The sequence below is a fragment of the Panthera pardus genome, unplaced genomic scaffold (genome assembly GCF_024362965.1).
Source record: "Panthera pardus isolate Hobbes unplaced genomic scaffold, ASM2436296v1 HiC_scaffold_13, whole genome shotgun sequence".
Lineage (NCBI taxonomy): Eukaryota > Metazoa > Chordata > Mammalia > Carnivora > Felidae > Panthera > Panthera pardus.
Window position 1 is genome coordinate 136945948 of NW_026526688.1, and position 25333 is coordinate 136971280.

Here is a 25333-nt window from a genome sequence, read left to right on the forward strand (position 1 = left end):
CCTGGATCCTTCTCCACTTGATAGATAGATTCCTTTTCCTGTTCATGAGAGGCTGGCTTAGACTATAACTCTAAAAACACTTTAATGTTATTCTGCGAGATCCTGAATTACATGCCTTTGCCTGGTGTGGCCCCAACTGTAAAGTCATGCTGATGACAAAGCCCTACCTTCTCCAAAGGGCTCAGCATCCAGCTGAGGGGCTAGGCAGGTGCAACGTCCAAGGCAGGTGGAGGAGAGGGTACTTAGGGGACTGGAGTGGAGTCGTGAGGAAGGGCAGGGATGACAAGGGAGGAGTGAAACACAGCTCTCTAATGCACACCTTTCCGGTGGCCACATCCCTCCCTCCTATTATCTCGTTTAATGCTCACCACGGTCAACACACTTAATACTTTTACCACCATTTATAGTTAAGAATAGTGACAAAACGTGGGCCTGGGCTCAAGTTTCACAATCCCAGATTATCTGCTCCAGGGCCCTTGGCCAAGGCACTCTGTTTCTTTGTCTTTATTAGGAGGATAAAAACAACTAATATAACTGATACATTCCTCAAAATGAAACAGTTCTGTGCTTGGCACATAGCAGGTCCTCAATAAACCACCACCTTTTTTTTTTTTCTTTAAAGAGATCTGCCCAAGAGCCAGTCAGTGGCCTAGAACTTGATGGCCTCTTGCTTTGTAAAATGCCAAGGATATTTTCTATACGGTCTGTGCAGTGTGTCTACCTTCCCCGGCTGTGAGCTCTTCCAGGACAGGCATGACATCGCCTATCTTTTTTATCAAGTGGCCTATGTGTGCAGTGACTATTGCTCGCACGGTAAGGTTCTGAAATAAGATAGCATTTTATACCGATAGTGTACCCAGCGGTACATGTGAAATGTTAATAGTCTAGGCAAATGTCCCTCGGAGATAAGTGAGCACTCATGAACCCTTTCCCACTTATCTTGTGCCTCCAGGAACAACTCCCTCTGTACATACCTCTAACCTGGGGGAGCAGAAAACAGTGTAAGTGATGTGAGTCATTCAAGCTTTATGTTCAAACACCATGACAGAAAGTACAGCTCATTAGGGTCACACCAATAGGAATTAAGGACATTTTAACCTTGGCTAAGCTAACACATTTTTAGTCAGCAACCTGGAAGCAATTGAGGTTTTATATACAGTATTGTGTATTTATGTGCCTCTCTAATGATTCCTTAAGTGAATCATTCCCTCTTCCCTTCCCCCGCCCAATTCCAAAGAGCTGCTGTTTCCTATTAGGATTTTTAGTTAAATCCCTCCTCTTGCTCTCCTCCCTGCTCAGGCCCTCTGCATCCTTCATTCACTATAAAGTTGTGAGATGGACGTTGGTCTCGCTTTTGAGAAACCAGGCTCCACGCTGGCACCAGACAGGTGGCATCAGCTTGCCACTGACCACATCCCTGCTCTGCCCCCTACCCTTCAAGAGATATTCTCATCCAGCTCCTTAGCTAAGAATGTAAGTCCCAACAATCCAGCCAGAAGGAAGGTTACATATCTCTTCAGCATTTCTGAGACCTCAGACCAGCTGCCCAATGCTTACCTTCAAATGCATTTCATGCCCCTTAAATGCCTTGGGGAGTCAATAAATTAGAGAAACCCTAAATAAATAAACAAGCCTTGGATCTTCATAAAACATGTTGTCTAATCATAAATAAATCTCACCATGGTGTCAGGCAAATGTCACAGAAAATAATATAATGAAATTAAATGCAGTGTGTATTTTCTTAAATAGAAGAACATTGACCCCCAAGGCAAAGAGACAATTCCCACAAGATTGCAGTCCCCACCTCCTAATTTTCCCCACCCCTAACCCCTCCCTCCCTGACTCCAGCCCTAAGGCTGAAGCCAACAAAGCAGTCGTGTTCCTGAGGCTTCTCCAGTTTGACCCGGGCTGCTGTCCTCTGTAGTTAATCAGAGTGTGGTAAGTATTATTGCGATACAAAGTAATACGTTTTAGTTGTGTAACTTTTCTCTTTACCATCTTCTTTAAAAAGAAAAAAAATTATTAAAAAAAGTAAGAAACTATAAAGCTAGTAAATTCTTACCATGTAATTAACACAAGCCAGGGCAGAATTGAATGGTAGGTATTCATCATGTGTCTCACCGAATTTTTTTTAAAAAGCATATGTCTGCAATATGCAATTGTCTTTTAAATTAAATTTGGCTGTAGTGACTCTTAAGAGCTTAGGTATATCATGACTGTTTCTTTAAAATGTGCTACTAGAAGATACATTTGTATGAGGAAAAAAATATTCTTTATCCTTAAAGAAGAAATCATCATATTACCATTAAGACTCGTGTGTTTAAACATAATACTTTAAATTGCTTCTAGAAAGTTTCTTGTTTTATGATTGGTTTCAGGATTTGCTGTTGGAATTAGTTTTGCTAGTAAGGAGGCACGATTCTGCTTTCCATCATTTTGAGGTTTATCATTACTGTCAGAATTAACTCTAAATGTCTCTGTTTTGTTAGGGGGAAAAAAAACAATTTTTTTGAAATTGTTGGGATCTGGCCACTTGTTACCTTTCCTGATTTGTAGCATTGTTATCAGCAGTAACACCAAGGCAGCTCTCAGTATTTTCCCTGTCGAGGGAATGATTAGCTTTTCTCACTGGCATGATTTAGAGGAAAAGGAAAAAAGAAACTTTTTTCCCTTCCTCTTATATCCAGCCCCTAAGAAAAGCACATTTGTTATAAATGGTATTTCTGACGTCTAGATGTCTAGACTAAAGACTTTAAAATTATGTGTATGAAACTTACAATTTCTATATTCATACATTTTTCATTCAGATGTTTTAAAAAAGAAAAAATACCCGTTGAGCGTCTGCTCTGCTCCAGGCCCTGTGGTGGGATAAAAAGTTGAGTGGAGTTATGTCTCTGACTCCAGAAGAGGAGAAGGACCTGAGAACAGCTTACCTTAAAAATATCCAGGACCAGACAGACATCTTTAAATGTCTTAAATGCACTGAAATATATATGATGTACTACCTGTCCACACCCTCTCATACGTAAATAAGGGTGAAGTCCAATATCATTATGATTATTTCCCTCAAGGATTACATTTATTTGAGCAAGGAGGCTAAATATTTTTCTAAAATTTTCTCTCATTTATTTTACTTTATTGGCCCAGCTTTATTGGTGCCCTAAGGATGTGCTTCATTTACCTCCTGGTAGGTAACCAACCTTGGGAGCACTTGATGTGTTAGCAAAATGTACAGGAAGCCCAGAGGACTGAGCAGGCATTCCATGGGTGGCCATCAATTTTACTGAGAAATCTGCACTTAACATTGCATTGATGGTCTCTTGGGTTTAACTTGGGGGTAGTGAAAATGGAGACAGATGTGGATTTAATGGATGACCCTTTTAGCACATAGACAATGTTTTGGAAGAGTACATCTGGAGGCTTTTGAAAAAAAAAAAAAAAAACATTATAATCAAGTGTTTGTATAGTCTGCTGCCTCTTCCCTGAACTAAATTTGTCATCATTTAAATGTTCCATGGCCACAAGTAACTGTATTCTCATTGAAATTTTGAGACCTATTTATACCAATGAAAGCATTTGCAATGGTTTTGTTGTTTTCTTATAAAGTACTGGATGGGTCCTGCTCAAGTTTTAGGTTACTGACACCATCCAAATTCAACAATCTGGAAGTTTTGATTATTGATTTTGTGGCTAAGGACCAGCACTATCTGAGCCTTATTTCCATCACCAGTATGAGTAGTTAGCATTGGGGATAGGGGATAGGGGTGTGGAGGGAGAAATTCTTCCACCCACCCACCATAAAATACAATTTAAAATCATTTAACAAACTTGACTGTTTACCAAACACATTTTTTTAAAAATAAAGTCTGTTCAAGATGTTCTGTACTGACGTGGATGCAGCTGTTAGCTAGCTGTATTGACTTACCAGGTAAGGGACCTTAGGCCCACATAATTAAAAAGGACAGGTAATTCCAATTCAAATATGAGTCACAGCAAGATTTAAAATCGAGTGCATGCTTCATAAGTCTTCTAGTTCTTTTAGCCGAACTATTAAGTCTAAGACATCTACAAGGCTGCTATACTGTGGATGTGACCAGACACCAGATATGCTATACCAGATATGGGGGAGCCAAGCCCTCTGCAAATCCAGGAGCTGGTGATACCCTCTTCTCCTTTTGGGATTCCTCTTTGCTGAGCTCCTCGTGGAGACAGAGTTCCAGAGAGACTTGAAGAGAGAAACAGAATAAAGGCAAGGCACCAGTCTGAGGAAACAGACCATTACCTAAGTGAGAAATCTGGTTTTAAGTTGAGGGATGTCAGGGTCTTTGCATATGAATTAGGACTTTAAAGTTAACTCAAAAATTGATTCAGTCAGTTAATTGTATTTCTTTATTTTTTTTTCAAGTTTATTTATTTATTTTGAGAGAGAGAGAGAAAGCGCCAGTCATGGAGGAGCAGAAAGAGAGGGAGAGAGAGAGAATCCCAAGCATTACTGTCAGTACAGAGCTCCATGTGGGGCTTGAACTCATGAACCATGAGACCATGGCCTGAGCCGAAGTCAGATACTTAACGGACTGAGCCACCCAGGCACCCCTCAATTAATAGTATTTCAACCTTTAATTATGCAGATTGAAATAAATTGTGGGATGAGCTGGAAAAACTCCAACTAAATTGTTTCTTAGAAAGAAAAACCCTCTCTGCTCTTTTACACCCATCCAAGAGTCATAGTAAGGGTCTTAGCTAATCAGAGAATAACAATCCTGAGCTGGAGCACAATGATTGGGTACCATTTCTACAAGAGGTGAACACCTGCTCCCCAAGTGTTAATGAACAGCAAGGGGAGTAACCTTCTCTATACTGTAGGAGAAATGGATTTATCGCTTAATTTAAAAGAATCTTCATTAAAACATGGTCCTGTACATGCATTGGTTTTTGCTGGGCTCAATACACGGACATTACATCACAAATTTCAGTAAGGTTAACTTTGTATGGTAGATTTACCAGAGATTTTTTTCTTTTGATCTTTTTGTGATTGTTAGAGTATCTTCACTGAGCATATTATTTTGGCTACATTTTTATAATTATATGTATTTGCAGTAAAAATGTAAGTGGTAGGAGAAATTTGAAATTGGGGGGAAATATGTGTTTTATTTTTGTGTAAAAGACTTAAGTGCCACTACTTCAATACTCAAATCATCATTTCGGATGGACTTTCTTTAACACAGCGATTTGCAACCCTCACCACATCTTGGAGCCACCTGGGACACATTAAAAATATCGGTTCCAAGGCCACTAACCCCTTTGCCCAGGCAGTGGGTCCGCAGAATCAGAGTGCAGCCAAGTGGTTGGTATTTTTAAAAGGTCAACTCATTACATTATCTAAGATTCCATGTTGCAATTCTTTTATCTCCATAGTACTGACCAGGAAATTGGTTCCCTAAAATTGTACTCCAAGAGTGTTTTACTGCCTTCTTTTATTGTCACAGTGGGTGGGTTTCATTAACACCTGACATAAGCATTTTCTCGGTTCTATGGTACACAACTTTGGGACTTTGATCACTCCTATGGTCACATGTAATTCATCAGCACATGCAAAAGATGTACCTCTTAACAAAACACTATATGCTTCTTTTAAATGGGTCATTCAAATGTCAGTTGTATGTAGACTTTGTTGGCCATTTTTCGCTTCTCAGCTTCCCCCCCAGGGAAGGCCTAGAACTGGTGTCTGAGGAAAACACAGGCTTCTCATAAATATGCTTTTAACTTATCTGCACTTTGAGTTAGGATGGCTGTTAACTCAGTCTGTGCTACACTAGGGTGGCCTTCTATTCAGGTGTGTGTCTTGACTGCCTCATTTAATTTTGATGACAATACATTTGCCTTAAATGCCTTCCCTTCTGCATCCCTGTTCTATGCATGATAAGCAACCTTCATGGGGAATCGGAACTCTGGTTCTCACCAAACACTTTTAATTCAGCCCCATTGCTGCCCAATTCTTACCATATCGTAGCTGGTTAAAATACTCATGGAGGGTTGTCCGAGAATATACATCCAGTGTTTCTCTGAACAATCTACAAAATTTGATTTTTAATCCTGAATCATCCAGATGATCAGGGGGATAAGTAGTTTGCTGGGATCATTTTAGTTTCTCATAGATTGCTTTCAGTGATTCTACTCCAGAATTGTGCTTTAACCCTATACTAGGAAATAAGTTCATGAAAGTCACTGTTCTATTTATTGTAGAGATTCTGTTAAAGGCTTTGACCACCACATGTCATACATCATCTCCTTTTTGAGGACCTTGATGAGAAATTTCTCTAGGTCTCAATCTGTTCTTATTTTATAGACATGGTCACTTCCCTAAATGTTTGTGTTCCCTCTTTGCTTTGCCTGATGGGAAACTCAGAATTTTATTTGTAGCCCATGTCCAGCAATATACAGAAATTTTAAAGCATGTGCTAAATTTGCTTCAGACTTTACTTTCCCTGTGCCCAGTTTCTTCATTTTCCATGTTACATCTTGTTATATTTGTAAGTTTGTAAGACGCTCAAATCTTTGTAAGAACAGGATGAGAGTATTAATCAAGAGTTTCTCAGCCTTGACACTATTGGGCCAAATAATTTATTGTTGGCAGGAAAGGGGGATTAAATGGAGGATTAGGAAGAAAGAATGGGGAGTGGTACCCTTGGCCTCTCTCCACTAGACGTCAATAGCAGTTCCTGGTACTGGGGAGGTACCTTGCCCATGATAGATTTATCTCCTACTTTTAGGGAAGAAGGGCAAGAACAAGAGGTCAAATGACCTTCCAGCGTCTGCCATTTTCTCCAACTCCTTCGGCTTAATACGGTGAACATGCCAACTTGCCATATTTTAGTGTGGTGTATCCTGAACCCCAACACTTAGTATTTTCTAGGCTATGTGCAAGTCACTGTCTTTGGGGGATGCAGATAACTGGAATCCACTTTCACCCTCAGAAAACCTGCAAATGAAAAAACAAAACAAAACAAAATAAAAAATGTAAGTGTTCAGTTTGCACATATCTGAGTCTCATATCTGAAGCTGATATAGCTTCTGAGAGCTTCCCCGATGACCCTGGGGAGAAGGAAGTCAAGACACTGTTATTGGCTTTTAGAGGCAGCCAAGTATCAATAGTGTGGCTCATGCCCAGTGTGCTGACCCCTATGTTCAGTGGGCTCTGTGCCACATCATGAGAGAGTTGAGCAAGGGTGAGTAGGAAGACAGGCAAATCCAACTTGGAGGATTAGGAACGGCTTCATGGAGGAGGTGGCATTTGACATGAGAGCTTAACGGGTAAGTAGGGAAACAAGGGGCAGGGTCTCACAGCAGGAACAGGGTGGAGGGAATTCCTGAAGAGTGGTGTGCAAAGTGGCCTGAGAAGGGAAGGAAGTGGTAATCAAAGGACTGGAAAAATAGGGTGGATCATTTCCTGAAGGTGACCAGTTTGGGAATGAAAAGGCATTCTTCCCCTAGAACCACTTACGCCTGAGAGCACATTAACAAATTTTAAGATAAAAGTAGAGAAGAAGCTGAATGAATTAGGTCACCGAAGAAGGAGTGTGGGAGAATGACAACAGAGACCTGGGAGGTTCCAATATATCACTGTTCTTTATCCCTGACCTTTGCCCCAGTTCAAGGTTTTAGTAAGAACCTTTACTTCCTTGATGAAAGGAGGATAACGGACTCTCCTGGTGTCAGGAAAATTCCCAAGCACTATCAAATAAATAAATATTCCTGAGAGGCTCCTCATTTATGGATTACCAAGCAAGCATGAGAGGCACCTGGGTGGCTCAGTAAGTTAAGCATCTGACTTTGGCTCAGGTCATGATCTCACGGTTCATTCGTTCAAGCCCCATGTTGGACTCTGTGCTGACAGCTCAGAGCCTACAGCCTGCTTCAGATTCTGTGTCTCCCTCTGTCTTTGCCCCTGCCCCACTCGTGCTCACTCATGTGCTCTCTCTCTCTCTCTCTCAAAAATAAACATTAAAAAGAACATTTTTAAAGGATTACCAAGCATAAGCACCATTTTTAACAAAAGGGAAAGTGTTTTGGAGTGGCTTTTTGGTTATAAAAATTATTTAGTTTAGGGGCACCTGGGTGGCTCAGTTAGGTGTCTGACTCTTGTTTTTGGCTCAGGTCATGAGTTCACGGTCAAAGGGATGGAACCCCACGTTGGGATCTGCACTGATAGTTCAGAGCCTGCTTGGGATTCTTTCTCTCCGTCTCTCTCTGCCCCTCCCCTGCTCACGCTCTCGCTCTCAAAATAAATAAATGTTAAAAATAGACATTATTTAGCTAAAATTAGGAAATGCCATACCTTCAATTATACACAATCATTTTTACTTTTACATATAACAGAGTTTTCGTTGTTCGGGCTAACATTTCAGAAATGATGCGATTGGTGGTACATCATCCAAGGATCGTACTGTGATACAGACAATGCAGGGTTCTGTAGGCGATCCAGATAACTGACTCCAGATGCAGACTCAGACCCAGGACTAACGGCAGGCCTGTTGTGGTTTCTGGGTGCTGGAGAAGCTCAGGGAGGAAGATTCCCTGGAGGAGCAGGATCTGAATGTGTCTGGGGAGGGAGGGAAACCGAGAAGTCAGATACTGGTAAACCTCCTTTCCCCACTCCGAGTCTATAATATGCAGAAGGGATATATCCTCACCTATGGCCTACCATGGAGGCTTCGCTAAGTTGTGTAGAATGCCCTCCCCACATCACCCCACCACCCCAGACAGTGACCAAAGGCTTTTTGTTTCCAGATATTATTTAGTTTAAATTCAGAAATGTCATACTTTCAATGATGCATAATCATTTTTAAATTTCCTTATAACTGAGAGTTTCCATAGTTTGGCTAAAATTTCAGAAATGATTTTGTAGGAGATGAAAAATAATTTACCCTCTATGCTTCCAAGTTCTCAACTGGGGCCCCTGAAACAAAATACGGATTAAGAAGAGAAAAAACAGAAGTTTATTATGCATATATCTCATGTACACGGGAGATATGCAGGAAAATGAATAACTCTCAGAGGTGGCTTAGAATTTGGGCTTACACACCAGCTTTCAGCTAAAGGCACTGGAGAGAAAGTGTAGGGAAAGCCAATTTTGGGGAGGGGAGCAGGTAAACAAGGTTAAGGTTTGTAATGAAGATTTGAGTCCATACTTTTTCCATTGATAAGAGTTTCTTGTGGTACAGAATCATCCCTCTCTTCCTGATATGAGAAGGGGACACTTACAAATGGAGATTTCCCCTTATAAATATAAATTTCCCTTACTGGGTAACTTCCTTGTTTTCAGAGCTTCTCCTATGTGTGCTGTCTCTCAAAATAATCAACTAAAAATAACTCTTATGCCAGAGAGGCATATTTTGGAATGGCATTTTCTGGTCTACACACAACAGGTGCAAAGTCAGAGTCCCCATGTGATGCAGAGACTGCATAATTCTGCTTGAGACGCAGGGGAGTGGGACAACTAGTTCCAGATGCAGATGAGACCCAGCACTAAAAAACAGGCCTGCTGGGGGCTGTTTGGGTGCTGGAGAAGCTCCAAGTGACTCAAAGCAGGGGCTTTCCCAATTGAGGTTATTTACTTTGCTTTTCCAGAAATGGGTTGCATACAACCCATGGAATGATCTGGCAGAAAGCTGAGAGCTGGAAGGAGGTAGAGGAGAAAGGCAGGATGGAAACAGAGGGAATGAGGGGACTAGGGAAACTCAAGTCAAGTGACATTCAGCAGTTTGGCGGATCCCAAGAGCATAGCTGAGACTGGTGGAGAGAAATGGAGCCCATGCAGGCCCTGGGCCAATCAATTGGACTCCTTCCTAAAGATAGGACTTGGTCGAATGGAAGAGCATGGACTTCAGCTTTAGCTCACCCACCTGGGAACCTGGCTGCACTGCTCCAAGTATTTGGTTTCAAATTAGGAGAAAAGATTATTATGAAACTAGAATTCCCTCACATACCTAACATTGCTTAACATGAAATCTGGCAGTAGAAACTGCTCAAGAAATTTCCGTTTCCTTCCCTTATCCATGAATAAACAACTGCATTCCCAGAGGAAATGCTCTTGTAAGAATTTAGATAGAAGTAATAAATCATGACCACCGTTAGTGTCCTTTGGCCTCCCCCACTCTGTGGGGGGTGGGAGACAGCTTCCTGCACAACCTTAGGGAAGCCTCTTTGTTCTGGCCTCCCTTACACCAATCCCAATCCTGTAAACTGGGAGGCAGGAACTGACCCCCACTGTGGAATTATCTAATTCCAAAATTATTCTCTCAACTGTCCAAATAAATGCAAAATGCCCAGTTAAATTTGAATTTCAACTAATGGATGAAAAACTTTTTAGTGTAAGTATGTCTCAAATACTGCTTGAGTCTTATTCAAATTTAACAGAATCTCCTTTATTAATTTTCCTAAATGCGGCAGCCCTGTTCCATCGTTTAACCCTAATTTCTGCTTTTCTGAGTCTTAGGCCTAGGCTTCTGCTTCCCAGCTTCTGTAGCAACCTATGGGTAAAATGAAAGATGGTGGTACCAACAGGTATTCCAAGGACGTGGGGCAAATAGAACTCTCATCCTTTACTGATGGGAGTGTAAATTCCACTACTTCACAATACTGTTTGATACTTTCTACCAACCCTAGGGCCCAGCAATTCTACTCCTAGATGTAGACACAACTGAAATACATACCTGGTCCACCTAAAGATGGGTACAAGAATGTTCATAGCACTGCTATCCCATTTCTAATAGTCCAAACTAGAAACAATACAATGGTAGCGTGGATAAATAAGTCGTGTATATCTATAGGATGATTTATTATATGACAATGAGAATAAGTGAATTATTGCTATACACGACATGGTTGAATCTCACAATCTTAAATTTGAGCAAAAGAAGCCAGACACAGAAGAATAAATAGTGCATATAATTAAATATATGTAAGTCTCAAAAGCAGGCAAAACGAGGCTCTGGTGTTTAAAGACAAAGTAGAAGTTGGGCAGAGGGGTATGAGTTCCTAAGAGAGTTCAGGAGGGCTTCTGTGGTGCTGGTAATGTCCTGCTTCTTGAACCAGGCTGTGGTTACAAGGACTGTTCACTGTTAAATTCATCAATCATGCTTATGAGCTCTGTACTTGACTACATGTATATTGCACTTCAATTAGATGTTTACTGAAAGAGTTGAGGTCTGTCCTGATGGGGCTTTTTTCTCTGCAGACCTACATTGTTGGAAACACCTCGTGGAGTACATGTGTGGTTTCCTTATTCACGGAACTATGTGTTAGATCTGTGGGAAAGAACTACAAGACATCTCTCTGCTAAAATTATGTGAAAGACCTAATAGTCAACTTGTTTAAATCTTAGGTATTGGCGTATCCCAGCAGTCTGTACAATTCTGGGGTGTGATAGTGTAGGGGTGAATATGACTCGAACTCATTCATGTTTAGAGAGTGTCTGAAATTGAGAACCAGGCAGATCCCTCTACTCTGACCCTAAACGTGTCCCTAAAGTAAAGAAACTGGATCCCAAAGATTACAGGTGGAGAATTTGTGAAGCATGTCCATATTCACGTAAAGGTCAAAGAAGCCCAACCAAAAGAACTCTGGACTGACAGTGACAACTGTGGATTGAACAAAAGTTCTTTTTTTTGTTTCTTAATGTTTGTTTATTTATTTTGAGAGAGAGAGAGCAGGGGAGGGGCCGAGAGGGAGAGAGAGAGAGAGAGAGAGAGAGAGAGAGAGAATCCCAAGCAGGCTCTGAGCTGTCAGTACAGAGCTTAATGCGAGGCTCAAACCCATGAACTATGAGATCATGACCCATGCCGAAATCAAAAGTCGGATGGCCAACCAAATGAGCCACCCAGGTGCCCTGACCAAAAGTTATTTTTAAAAGACAATTTTGGGGGCACCTGGGTGGCTCAGTCGGTTAAGTGTCCGACTCTTGGTTTTAGCTCAGGTCATGATCTCACTCACGGTTTCGTGAGTTCAAGCTCCGCATCGGGCTCTGCGCTGGTAGTGTGGATCCTGCTTGGGATTCTCTCTCTGCCCCTTCCCCACTCGCACTGTCTCTGTCTCTCTCAAAATAAACAAATAAACCTAAAAAATAATAAAAAATAAATGAAAGGGCTATTTTGAAGATAATGATTCTGACTTTGGAGCACCTTTAGTGATGGGCAGTAGAAGTTACCTTTTCTTCCTGAGCAGGTCTTGTTTGCTTTGGCTGGCAAGATTATAATCCCAGACTGGTAGAGTCTGTGGAAATAATAATAAAAGCTTTAGAGTCCCAAGAACTGAATTTAAATCCCAGCCCTGCCACTCTGTTACTGCAGACACGTGACTTTCTGTTTCTTTCCCTTTCATCTGTGGCCTCGTAGAAGAAATGCCCTTGTCTTACAATATATAGGAGAGTGTAAAGGAGGGGTGGGGATTCTACTTGTTTCCCTCCAGGACCAAGTACTCTCTTTAGTGTAACTACTACTCGGGAAGAATTTATCCCATGCCAGCCACCACTCTAAGAGCTTTTCAGATATTATTTAATGCACCTGACAGCTTTGTTACTATGTAGTGTGTATATCCCCATTTCACAGATTCAGGACAATGAGGCACATGGAAGGGAAGTAACTCCCCCAAGGTCATTAGCTACTGACTGTGGAGCTGGAGTCTGGCCAGTGTCCATGATGGAAACCACTGGATCCTGCTGTCTGGTCCACCTTCCCATCTTTGGGTTTCCATAATGTTTCTTGTGAGGTGTCCCCATGTCTTTTCCCTGAAAGACGGGGAAGAGGGTGCAGGGCAACACTCCATCTTCGAGACAAACCTCATTTCCTCATCTATAAATTAAAGAGGTTGGACTAGTGATCCTGACTTTCCTTGGCTCTGGCATGTAACCTCTCTGCCTCCATTTTCATGTCTGCAGTAGAAAGCGTCTTACCAGCCTTTATTCCCTGAGTGCTTCAGTGTGCTGGGAATATTAAACAGAGATCAGGGTTAACTAGAGATCAAACATGAACACACTTTGGAAAGTAGAATGCTCCTTGCGAACATCAGCCATTGTTATATTGGCAACATATCACATTCAGGTTTTTTTCCATCTGCTTTCTTGCCACTGAGACTCTCTTTAGATTCTCCCTCATGTATATGGTAGTTTGCAGTTTTCAAACTTGATCTTACTTGAGCCTGCCAAATACCAGCAATGACTAAAATCCAAGCCTTTAGGGGTGCCTGGGTGGCTCAGTCAGTTGAATGTCCAAGTCTTGATTTCAGCTCAGATCTTGATCTCGAGGTTCATGGGTTTCAGCCCCATGTCAGGCTCTGCGCTGACAGTGTGGAGCCTGTTTGGGATTCTCTCTCTCTCTCCCTCTCTCTCTGCCCAACCCCCAGCTCTCTCTCTCTCTCTCTCTCTCTCTCTCCAAATAAATAAATAAACTTAAAAAAATAAATAAATAAAATAAAATCCAAGCCTTGAGATTCCTACCCCATTGTTTACTTTAGCACCACACTGTCATTAGCCTTCTGGAGCTGTGACCCCACGCACTATCCTTGCTACTTAGCAACGTTTAGTCTAAAATAGACACAGGGGAGCATATGTCAGGTCACTGGCATACAGGAAGCACAGTGCTTAATAGACATAGTCTATTGACATAGTCTTAGAGATGACTGCAATACAACAAACCATGAGAAAAGTGGTATTATACCCATTTTAAAGATGTTAGGGCACCTGGGTCGCTCAGTCTGTTAAGCATCTGACTCCGGCTCAGAGGTCACGATCTCGTGGTTCGTAGGTTCAAACCCCGTGCTGGGCTCTGTGCTGACAGCTCAGAGCCTGGAGCCTGCTTCGGATTTTGTGTCTCCCTCTCTCTCTGCCCCTCCCCCTGCTCACAAGCTCACACGCTCTCTCTTTCTCTCTCTCAAAAATAAACATTAAAATTTTTTCAAAAAAAAAAAGAATATAGACTTATTGGTATACTTCTTTCTTTAATGATACACACGCAGCAGCCACAGCTATGCGTACATTTTGTCTGTAATGATTTTTCCAGTATATATTTTGAAGGTAATGGATAATTCATCCTTGAGGCCAGAAGTATATCTATAGCATTCCATACTGAGCAGCCCACTACCTGCACAATTTATTCACATTCTGTAACTATTTCTTGGATAATAGATTGAGCTCACACTGTGTGCCCGCTCTAATTAGACGGTGGTAGGAAAGGTATCATAATCCTCCTACATAATCGGAGAGGAGAAAGACCTTTGGACCCCAATGAAATATCTATCTAGCCCTGCAGTTTCAACATAGTTCCTAATGTGATTTGACAGTAAATATAGAGCCTTCTCAACCTGGTGGTTTTCCCTTTGTGTCATAAAGCAGGTTCTCAATAATAAATATTAGAGGCACCTTTCCAAGGCAGTCCAAAGTGCCTTGGCTTTTATTATTCCATAAAACCTCCACCCCCACCTTTTGTTTAATTTTTTTTGATGTTCACGTTTGAGAGAGAGACACACACAGAGCGAGCAGGGGAGGAGCAGAGAGAGAGGGAGGCACAGAACCCAAAGTGGGTTCCAGGCTCTGAGCTGTCAGCACAGAGCCCGACACGGGGCTTGAACACACTGACTGAGAGATCATGACCTGAGCCGAGGTTGGACGCTTAACCGACTGATCACCGAGTCAAAACCTCCACCCCTTTTATAAGGACTCACCTGTTGGGGGAATCAACTGATCACAGCCATGGATTTCAGCATATACAAAATCAATCAGGAAAAAGAGCAGGGCAGAGGAAGAGCTGAGAAGACTGGCAAAGGCTGAGAGAGACCTGTAAATCAGATCTCCATTGCTGTCTGCTTCACAATTGCCTCTTAAAATGTTACTCACCCAGGGTCCACCCCAGCTAGTGAATCAGAATCAAGCACATGTGTTTCGCAGCCAAGCACTAAGGATGAACCTAGTGCACAGCCAGGACTGAGATGCATGGTGGGAGCATCTTTTTTTTTAATGTTTATTTTTGAGAGAGAGAGAGGGAGACACAGAATCTGAAGCAGGCTCCAGGCTCTGAGCTGTCAGCACAAAGCCTGATGTGGGGCTCGAACTCACAAGCTGTGAGATCATGACCCAAGCCGAAGTCGGAGGCTTAACCAACTGAGCGACCCAGGTGCCCTGCAAGTGGGAGCATCTTTGACCGGGGCCTTCCCTGACAACATGGAGGAACAGGTGGACAGATAACGGGGCCTTGCACCTAGTTAAGGGAAACGTTGCAGGTGAACAGGGGCCAAGGCTACAGAGCACTGCATATGGTTAGATATGAAGTAGTAAAGAAGAAAGCTTTAACATTAGTCGTTGTGAAACCAAACACATTCTCTCCCTTGGGAGTTCTGACTGGTTAAAGCTCAGGAGACTTCACTTGATCACTTGATGAAATCTGAAAAGTATAGGTACCACTTTGTTCAAGGGACACTATTCCTTAGTGGTTTTTCAACTATTGCATTTTTCTGTGGAAGCTTGAAGCACCACCCCCCTCACCCTTTTTTTTTCAGATTCTGGACGACGATTTCACACACAAAAAAATAATCATTTTTTGGGGTGCCTGGGTAGCTCAGTTGAGATAGCGACCGACTTTGGCTCAGGTCATGATCTCACAGTTCATGGGTTTGAGCCCCACGTCAGGCTGTGTGCTGACAGCTCAGAGCCTGGAGCCTGCTTCAGATACTGTGTCTCCCTCTCTCTCTCTCTGCCCCTCCCGCATTCATTCTCTCTCTCTCTCTCTCTCTCAAGAATAAATAAACATTTAAAAAAATTAATCGTTTTTTTTTTTAAGTAACCCAAGACATCTGTTAGCTATCAGGACACCACTAGTAATTATGCAATGAAGGCTGACATTAGCTAGAAGCATCTGTGTGATGGCAATTTTTTGGAGAAGTAAAGAACTCTATCTCACAAAGTTCTCTTAAGGAGAAACTGAGATAATGTCTGTGCAATAGCTTTGGATTCTTTTTATGTTTTTTTATTTATTTTTGAGAGAGAGAGAGAGACAGAGACAGAGACAGAGTATGGGGTGTGGGGCGCACAGAGAGGGAGACATAGAATCCGAAGCAGGCTCCAGGTTCTGAGCTGTCAGCATAGAGCCCGAAACGGGGCTTAAACCCACAAACTGCGAGATCATGACCTGAGCCGAAGTCGGACGCTTAACCGACTGAACCACCCAGGCGCCCCTCTGTGCAATAGCTTTGTAAAAGTTATTAGAATTACTATTAAATAAAACACCTCATACGCAAAATAGATATTGTTCAGGATGGTTGTCTTGAAAAAAGAAGAAAAAAATCCTCTTGCCAATAAAAAGAGAAAAAAATCAGAGAAAGGGGCTATAAACCTCCCCAGAAAACCTGTGAAAGGAGCCCTCACCCCATCTCCTTGATGTTTCTAATTGCCTAGTATCGACAATATCTGGAAATGTCTTGTTAAGTCAGTTGAGTGTGGCCACCCCTAATTAGGAGAAATGTGATGAAATGTCTTCTCAACTGGAATCTGCGTGATATCCAACCAATACAGGCAGGCGTTTAATACTTTTTTGGGTTTGTTTTCACAGGCAGTGCCCTTCAGAACTTAGCCTTAAAAATGAATCCCGTTGTTTCACAGCCAGGATATGGGACCGGGGGTGTGATGCATAGTGACTGGCAATCTGGCGTATTTGACTGCTGTGATGACCTGGGGATTTGTAAGTACATGTGTTATTGTTCCTCCTCGGCTCCCATAATACAGGTTCCTGACCTAATAAAACTCATCTACTCATCCTGCCATTGAGCTCCTGCTTTATGGTCAACTCAGAAGTCACAAGCTGCAAGCCCGTGGGTGGATTTAGCCACCAGATATGTTTTGTTTGTCCTGTACACAATGACCTCTCTTCATGCATTACTTTAAAAATACTAGGAAACATATAAAATCAGATTTCACATAAAAATCTGGCCTCCCAATGTAGATTTCCAGCTTCTCTTGGAAATCGGAAAATATGGAGAGATGAGCCTTCAGCACACATGGTGGGGGTCTGCTGCTGCTTAGCATGAGCTAATCCCACTGAAGGAGATTCTCATTCTAGTTTGCCATATGTATTTATGTCCACCATTGTCTATTCTGTGTTTTTTGTCTCAATCTATTTCACTCATTTTAGCTGTGCGACCTTGAGTTTGTGATCCTTGCTTAGATCGATCACCTTTTGCAATTTTCCACCTCTTAGTATCACCATGTTCTTGACATATCGGTCTGGTTTGTCTTCTATTTACTTCTCCTTTTACCTACAATGCCGTCCTGTGTTTCCCAGCTTTCAGTGATGTTCTTGCGACTCTTGTCATTGTTCCATTTCAGGAAGCCTTGCGGGTTTTTAGCTTTACTGAAATCTAATTCTTTTCTACAACAAAACACACTGTTTATGTGAGAAACCTTTTCTTATTTCAGAGTCTCATGTCATATGGGTTGCAGACATCCTCTGTGGGGCTCATCTTTCCATTGTGTGTGAAAAATAGCCTCCTTTTTTGTATGTGATGGAAGTTCCACCAGGTTCTTTGGAGATAGCCTTTTGCTTAAAAACAATCAATCAAGAAACCACAGACTCTCTTATCATACCAGAACTCCATCCCAGAACTTTTCAAAACACATTTTTACTCAAAGCATATTTGAGAACAGTTTCCTGTTTGTTTCTATTTTCTTTTTTTTTTTTTTAATTTTTTTAAACATTTATTTATTTTTGAGACAGAGAGAGACAGAGCATGAACGGGGGAGGGTCAGAGAGAGAGGGAGACACAGAATCTGAAACAGGCTCCAGGCTCTGAGCAGTCAGCACAGAGCCCGACGCGGGGCTCCAATTCACGAGCGAGATCATGACCTGAGCTGAAGTCGGCCGCTTAACCGACTGAGCCACCCAGGTCCCCCTGTTTCTATTTTCTTAAGCCCTTTCTCTGCCTTACAGAGACTCTTTACAGTGAAACTGCGCTCAACTTTTTAAACTACCAATACACATATCCCTTAATTCCTGCTTGCTTCCATCCACATGATGAGGACAGTGCCCTCCTTTTGCCTGAATGACCACCTAGAAACTATTTCTGCTCTTTGTAATGATTTCTTTACTCAGTGTTTTCTGCCCCTAAACACCCTCCCATGGTTTTTCCACGGCTTCTCAGACATCCTGACGCCACAAACTTCCTCTGCAAGCGTGACCCGAATGTAACAAGGGCAGGGAAGAAAGATAATGGGAACAATCTCAGACTGGCAAGGCAGGAGCTTTTGCAATTAAATCTGACCCAGTAATAATGACTCACAAATTATCCCCAGTTCCTGGATAGCCGGCTCTAGAAGCAAGACACTGAGAGCCAGGTGACAACATTGTTTTCTCTGAGTCCCCATTAAAGCCATTTCCTGAGCCAACATCTTTTTGAAAGAGGTGTGATTTCATTGAAAGCATGGTGACTTTCACTAACTCTTCTATGTGGCTTCCCCCTCTTCCTCCCCGCACCCAGGCCTCTGTGGGACCTTCTTTCCCCTATGCCTTTCCTGTCAGATCGCCTCTGACATGAACGAATGCTGTCTGTGTGGAGCGAGTGTCGCCATGAGGACCTTGTATCGGACGCGATATGGCATCCCGGTAAGTCACCCGCGTGCACGGTGAGGCGTGAGCCCAGATACCAGAGGGTTCCCTTCAGTCTGACCACAACTGTGTGATTGCCCACCTTGCCTTCATGGCTTGGCCCTGATCTTTTCTCCACTCCTGTCCTAAATGTGTCATGTGATTACCAGGGGCTGTGCTGCCACGGACACCATGGAACAAATTAGTACCACAATCTTAAATTGTTCCAGTAGGTATGTCCCTGAAACAGTTGCTGGAGGTGAGTAGGTGAGGAACGGAGGGCCCTTAGCCTCTCCTGGCTTTACTCAGAGTCAGACATAGGACCCTACAAATCTGCAGGCTGAGCCACAGTTAGAAAGCCGTGGGATGAAATGGGGGTGTAGTGGATCCCTTCACAGCTGGCACGCCTGCCTTCTAAGCCAGTGTTCATTCATTCAAAAGTGATTATTGAGCATCTGGACCCTGGCTAAGTCCTATCGTATTCATTCATTCAACAGGGATTTATCCCGTACATGGGACATGCCGATTCCAGAAGCTAGAGACACCTCAGTGAACAAAGCAAATCAAAAGCCCTGTCTGCGTGTAGCTTACATCCTTTTTCTTCTTATGTTTTTGAGAGCTTTATTTGCACATAGTTTCAGACTTAAAAGTTGCAGAAATAATACAACAACAAAAAAGAAATAATACAAAGAATTCCTGAATGCCCTTCACCCACATTCCCCAAATACTAAAATCTTGCCACCTTTGCTTTATTTACTCTTTCCTCTACCTCTCTGTCCATTCTGTTTTATTTTTTCCAAAACATTGAGAAGAAATTACAAACTTGATGTCCTATTACCTCTGTTACAGCATGCATTTCTTAATAGCAAGGACGTTCATTTATATAACCATAACATAATGATCAAAATCAGGAATTTAACATTGATACAACACTATCAGCTAATATGTGGATCTTATTTAAACTTTACCAATTAACCCAATTAACATTCTTTGGATGAGAAGAAAATCAATCTGGAATCACACATTTGTTCAACTGTCATTCAACCCTAGTTATTCCTACAATAGGGAATAGTTTCTCACTCTTTCCCTGTCTTTTTTTCCTCCCAAGTACAGATCAGTTATTTTGTAGACTACCCCTCAATTTGGTGTGTCAAATTTGTCTTCATGGTTAGACAGGTTTTACACTTTGGCAGAACCTCCACAGAACTGACCCAATATGTGCTGTGCTTCATGTCAAGAGGCACATGACATCGGTGTATCCCATTATGGTGGTTTAATTTGATTACTTAGTTAAGATATAGCGTCTGCTAGGATTCTCGACGGTAATGTTGCCTTTTTCCCCTCTATAATGTGTAAGCACCTTGGTGAGAGATATAAATATTTTATTCCTCATCAAACCTTCACCCACAAGGAATAATAGCCATTGACGATTCTCACCTGGATCAATTGTTACTATGATGGCTGTCAATGGCAGAGCTTACATTCTAATAGAAGAAGATGGCCACAGTGTAACTAAGTAAACACTTTATAGGGTGCTGATGAGTGGTACAGAAAAAATAAAGCCAAGATGAGGAATAAAGAGTGTTGAAGCATTCTAATTTTATTTTATTTTCAGCATCATGAAATGTATTTTCATCTAAACAAGGTTTATCCCAGGAATGCAAAGATGGTTCAGTATCAGAATACTCTATTTATAGATTCAAAAAGAAAAGCCATATGATCATCTCAACTGATGCCGAAAAAAGCATTCAACACAATTCAATACTTATCCACATTTTTAGAAAGGGAGTTCTAATTTTAAGTATGGTTATCAGGGAAGGCCTTGGTACAAAAGTAAAGACCTAAAAGGATGAGAAGTTGACCCACCTGGGGGTCTTCAGCCAGGCAGAGGGAAGGGCACCACCAAAGACTTTTAAAGTAGAGTTTATCTGGAATGTTCCAGAAACTGCAAGGGGCTAGGGAGGTAGGTATAGAGAGAGTGAGGGGGTGAGGGTAGGATGTCATAGAAAAAGATGACATCAGAGCAAGAGTTAGAACTTCTAGGGCCTTGAAGACCATTATAAGAACTTTAGCTGTTACTCTGAGTGAGCAGAGAAGCCATTGAAATGTTTTAAACAAAGAAGTGACGTGATGGATTTTTTTCCTGAAAACTTAGCCTCTGCCCCAATCACTGCTCCCATAGAAACGGGAGCAAGTTCTTAATCCCCCTACACCTCAGCCCCCTCACTGATTGAATGGTCATGATGATATCTCCCCTTGGTGGTGTAGTAAGAGTCATGTGAAATAATGTATGGACAATGTATATACTATCCATAGCACAGGATCTGGCAATTAATAAGTGCTCAGTAGGGCGCCTGGGTGGCTCAGTAGTTTGGGCGGCCGGCTACAGATGATCTCGCGGTCTGTGAGTTTGAGCCCCGCGTTTGGCTCTGTGCTGAGAGCTCAGAGCCTGGAGCCTGCTTCGGATTCTGTGTCTCCCTCTCTCTGCCTCTGCCCTGCTTGCTCTGTGTCTCTCTCTCTCTCTCAAAAATAATAAACATTGGGGCGCCTGAGTGGCTCAGTCGGTTAAGCGTCTGACTTCGGCTTGGGTCACAATCTCACGGTCTGTGAGTTCGAGCCCCGCGTCAGGCTCTGTGCTGACAGCTCAGAGCCTGGAGCCTGTTTCAGATTCTGTGTCTCCCTCTCTGTCTGACCCTCCCCCATTCATGCTCTGTCTCTCTCTGTCTCAAAAATAAGTAAACGTTAAAAAAAAATTTTTTTTTAAGTAATAATAAACATTAAATTTTTTTTTTTAAATAAGTGCTTGGTAAGCAACTACTTTTACTTCTGTTCTTTTCTTCGAGAATCACTCAGTTGTTTCACAGGGCAGAGGTGTGTTCAGAGCCTGACTCATTTCTCCTGCGTGCTTGCTCAGCTGCCTGACTTGCTCAGCAGCTGCAAGTGAGGCTGCTCTCATTCATGCTATTCTTAAGGCAGCATAACACACAGAGGTTCTTAATTTTGTGCCCTGACCTTGAACTTCCTGAATTGCATGCAAAGTGTCATTCATATGTACTTATGCATATGGTGTGAGGGTAAGATTCTCAAAGCAACCCAAAACCTCAACATGGAATATAGGAAGGGGAACTTAGCTGGATCCTGGAGATAAGGGGTTAGGAAACACTCAACATATAGCAAACTGTTTGACTCTCTGCTAAGTCATTTGGTGGTGTCAGTTTTCTCATCTGTCATGAGGAAGTTGTGCAAGATGATTCCTAGTTCTAGGATTCTAGGATAAGGTATGGTTCCTCGATGTACAATGAAGCAATATATTTATAGACAGTGTATCTCTATTTCCTCCTTAGAACAGACCTAAAAATAATTCCCTGGACTGATTTGTATCATTCAGGCTCTCTGCTTTGTTTCTCTTTCATATCCATGCAAACTTTTATGGGGCTGGTACAATGCAGCCTCTCTGATCTGCCCCCCCCACCCCCCACCCTACTTCATGGACACAGTCAAGAAAGCATCCCTTTGGCCAGGGCATAAGAGAGAAGGAGGAAGAAAAGAAAGAAACAACTACTGATTGTACTACTACTTGCTGGGATATTATTCTGATGTATATTTACTCATTTACTACTTGCAAACTCCTGTGGTACAGGAATTGTTACCTCCCTTTATAGATATGGAAACCATATATATGAGAAAATGAGAAAGGCTTAAGGTCATAGAACATGTGAATGTTGGAATTGTTCACCCAGTGTCTCCTGCACCAGAATAGGCGTCCTTTCAAGGGCATGTCTCCCAGAAGGTCATTGAGGACCCAACTGGACCCTTCCATTGAGAAGGCCCCCAAATCCTTGCAAAATACTCCATACCATGGTTTGCCAAACAATATTCATTACTTTCTTCTTTTCCCGATAATTTGCGTATCTCCTTTTCTCCTAACACCCCCCCTTTGCAGAACTTGAGAGAGGTCAACGAAATTGGCCAGAGGGATGCAGTGTGGGGCCTGGTCTGGCACTACTTGCAAGCTACAGAAAATTTGTGCATTTCACAATCGGCTTTAAAGGGAAGCATTTTAGAAGAGATGACAGAGGACTCGGGCTATAGTTGTAAACTGCAGATCATTTGACATAGTGTCACAAGGGCACTGGCTTGAAAAAAGAAAGACCAAGAGCTGCCACCAATTTGTTATGTGATCTGAACAAGTCATTTAGCTTCACTTGGTCATCAGAAAAATAAGGATAATGTCACAGAATTCTCATGATAAAGCAGTAACATACAATGTACCTTTTTTAAATGTTTGTTTTATTGATTTTGAGAGAGAGAGCAAAAGCAGGGGAGGGTCAGAAAGAGAGAGAGAGAGAGAGAGAGAGAGAGAGAGAGAGAGAGAGAATCCCAAGCAGTCTTCATGCTCAGCTCAGAGCCCAACACGGGACTCAAACCCAAGAACCATGAGATCATGACCTGAGCTGAAATTAAGAGTCAGACACTTAACCGACTGAGCCACCCAGATGCCCCCAATGTACCTTTTAAAGAGTTTTGAAAAACTATACAAATGCAAGGAATTGTGTGAATGTATTTATGGGATATATGTTGACCCACTGCTTGTTTTTCCACAGGGATCTATTTGCAGTGATTTCCTATGGCTGGGATGTTTCCCTCATTGCACCCTTTGCCAACTCAAGCGAGATATTGAGAAAAGAAAAGCAATGAATGCTTTCTAAAAACGGCTTACAACTTGGTAAGTTGTTGGGAATTCTTTGATTTAGGAGTAACAAAACAAATTCTCAATAACATCTTTTATTTCCTTGGTCTTCTCTCACAAACACATGAAACATCCCTTACAAAATGGGGGACAAATGATTTTTAATTGCCAGGCCACACCAACAGTCGGTAGTCAGCTTCCATGGTTTGACAGGGCTAAATCTGATAGGATAACAACGAATTCTGGGATTTTTTAGGTTGTCTGCCACAGGAGGGGTGGCTGTGTGATGCGCCAAGTGAGCACGCCACATATCAACCACGTATATCTTAACTAGACCATGACTTAAGGTAGTCGAGATATGTATGCGACCAGACCTTCATTTCCCTAAGTATGGTTCCTAGTTCTACTGTTACCAACAGTAACCAGTTGAGGTATTATACTAAACGTGACTGCGTAATGTGCCTAGTTCTGTGTTCTTGATGACATCAGAATGTTAATATAACAATCCTTCCTCCAAAGTGATGGGAAGCTAGTTTTTAGTCTCTATAAGTGTGGACAATTCACCCAGTTATGCCAAATTCCCAAAGCCCCCACTATGAAGAAGAGTTATTGACTTTTTCGTGACTATGTTATCAAAATTGGGTAGCTGCTCATTTACCTGGTTTCCTAAGCTCCCCTACTCACATTTTTAATCTTCTGAGTTCCTGTTTCTCTCAGGCAAGCAGGTAATAGTTTACTTGTCCTGTCTTTCAATCTCTTATTGCCAGTCCCCGTGGAATTTGCAATTAATGTTTAGTTTTCACGTGGAAATGGCTATTATCTATAAAATCCTATCTCCCAAGAGGCCTTTGAGAATGTTTGATTAGGATGGTACATTCATGTGCATAATAAGTTGTCACTGGCCCAATCTGTCCTTTTTTAGTTATTTTGCCACATGCTCCACAAAATAATGTCCTCTCCATGAGCATTTTTAGTTCATTTCATGTTGCATTTTCATACCATTTTAGTATCTGAGCATTTGTCTCCCAATTGCTTTCAACCCTCAATGACTGAGATGCAGAGTCAAGATGGGGAGTTTTCTTATCATCCCTCTTCCTCCTTTACTCTACCTGCTGAGAATTGACTATTATCTCTCTTTCCAAGCACTGACGTTTGTTAAAAGGCCTGTGTTAATAACTTGACTCAGAACCTGATGCCAAAGTAGCCCTAAGGGAAGGAAGATGTGACAGTTTACTGGTATAGTCATCCGGTCAATGAAAAAGATTGGTTAGTGTTCTCTGCCCTTTGGAGACTCTTACCTTGGCATGGTTGATGATTCATTGACATTTGATAACAGAAATTAACTCTGGCAATCTACAGATTATTCTATTGGTTCCCTCAACCACCTAGCGACAGTGCCTGACACTCAGTAGGCACTTAATAAATATTGTGGAAGAATAACTCAATGCAACTTTCAAGCAAGGAAGCATAATGAGGCCCTCACCTAGGAGATTCATGTGAATCTTAACTGGTGATTGTGATTCTTTCTAATAGATTGTACTGAAGCAGGGACCATGATTTGATGTAAATTTTAAATATGTAACAATTTGGCAGTAGGGTTGAGGTGGAACAGAAGTTTCGATTTTTGGAACAAGATAATATAAAGAAAGAAACTGATAAGTCCTGATTTGTTCATTCATTCTCTCTTTTCTTTTCTTTCCTTTTTTTTTTTCCTGATTTCTACAGGTCATATTCACAATGTGGTGAAAGAAATGCTGGAATGACACACTGCATCTGCTGTGCTATCTCACCCCAAATCTGAGAAACTAATTCAACTAATCATATGGCTTCCAATGGCTTCAAGACCTTTTTAATTTCCAGTTTATTGCAAAAGAAGTATATTTCCCATGCTGTTCTCTAAAATGACTGCTATTAAAAAATGAACATCCTCCACATTTCTTGTGTCTTTAAATACAGCTTCATGAAAAATTCAATATGATTTTTTAAAAAAAATGAACCCAAGTTTGTTAAAATGTTAAAG

General features: G+C 41.8%; 1 protein-coding gene, 1 long non-coding RNA gene and 1 other non-coding gene across 5 annotated transcripts in view; 2 read left to right on the forward strand and 1 right to left on the reverse strand.

The window, feature by feature from the left end:
* The first annotated feature begins 644 nt into the window (after positions 1 to 644).
* LOC109276599 (placenta-specific gene 8 protein-like) lies at positions 645 to 25247 on the forward strand. 3 transcript variants are annotated; one of them, XM_019465667.2, is made up of 5 exons: positions 645 to 813; positions 16596 to 16724; positions 18517 to 18641; positions 23228 to 23349; positions 25039 to 25247. In XM_019465667.2, exons 1-4 carry the CDS (start codon positions 660 to 662, stop codon positions 23330 to 23332), a joined length of 513 nt encoding a protein of 170 aa, XP_019321212.1. In that variant the 5' UTR covers positions 645 to 659; the 3' UTR covers positions 23333 to 23349; positions 25039 to 25247. The 3 variants fall into 3 exon arrangements, with proteins under 3 accessions (XP_019321212.1, XP_053757399.1, XP_019321219.1); XM_053901424.1 differs by lacking the exon at positions 645 to 813 and adding an exon at positions 1831 to 1938 and having other exon boundaries at positions 16600 to 16724; XM_019465674.2 differs by lacking the exon at positions 645 to 813 and adding an exon at positions 1859 to 1938.
* LOC109276615 (uncharacterized) overlaps positions 8337 to 25333 on the reverse strand; it is a 61267-nt gene continuing 44270 nt past the window's right edge. The window contains exons 4-6 of the long non-coding RNA XR_008421742.1: positions 12206 to 12270; positions 8925 to 8956; positions 8337 to 8599 (exon numbers count right to left, since the gene is read on the reverse strand). This is a non-coding gene — a long non-coding RNA (uncharacterized LOC109276615). The remainder of the gene's footprint in view (positions 8600 to 8924; positions 8957 to 12205; positions 12271 to 25333) is intronic.
* LOC128776830 (small nucleolar RNA SNORA18) lies at positions 11200 to 11332 on the forward strand. The gene has a single exon (XR_008421990.1). It is a non-coding gene; the product is annotated as a small nucleolar RNA SNORA18 (small nucleolar RNA).

Bases quoted from the DNA above. Each gene is read 5' to 3' on its own strand.
- LOC109276599 (XM_019465667.2), top strand. From the start codon at position 660: ATGGCCTCTTGCTTTGTAAAATGCCAAGGATATTTTCTATACGGTCTG. The intron at 16,725-18,516 runs GTAAGTACATGT...CCCCGCACCCAG, and splicing joins CTGTGATGACCTGGGGATTT to GCCTCTGTGGGACCTTCTTT. The intron at 18,642-23,227 runs GTAAGTCACCCG...GTTTTTCCACAG, and splicing joins GGACGCGATATGGCATCCCG to GGATCTATTTGCAGTGATTT.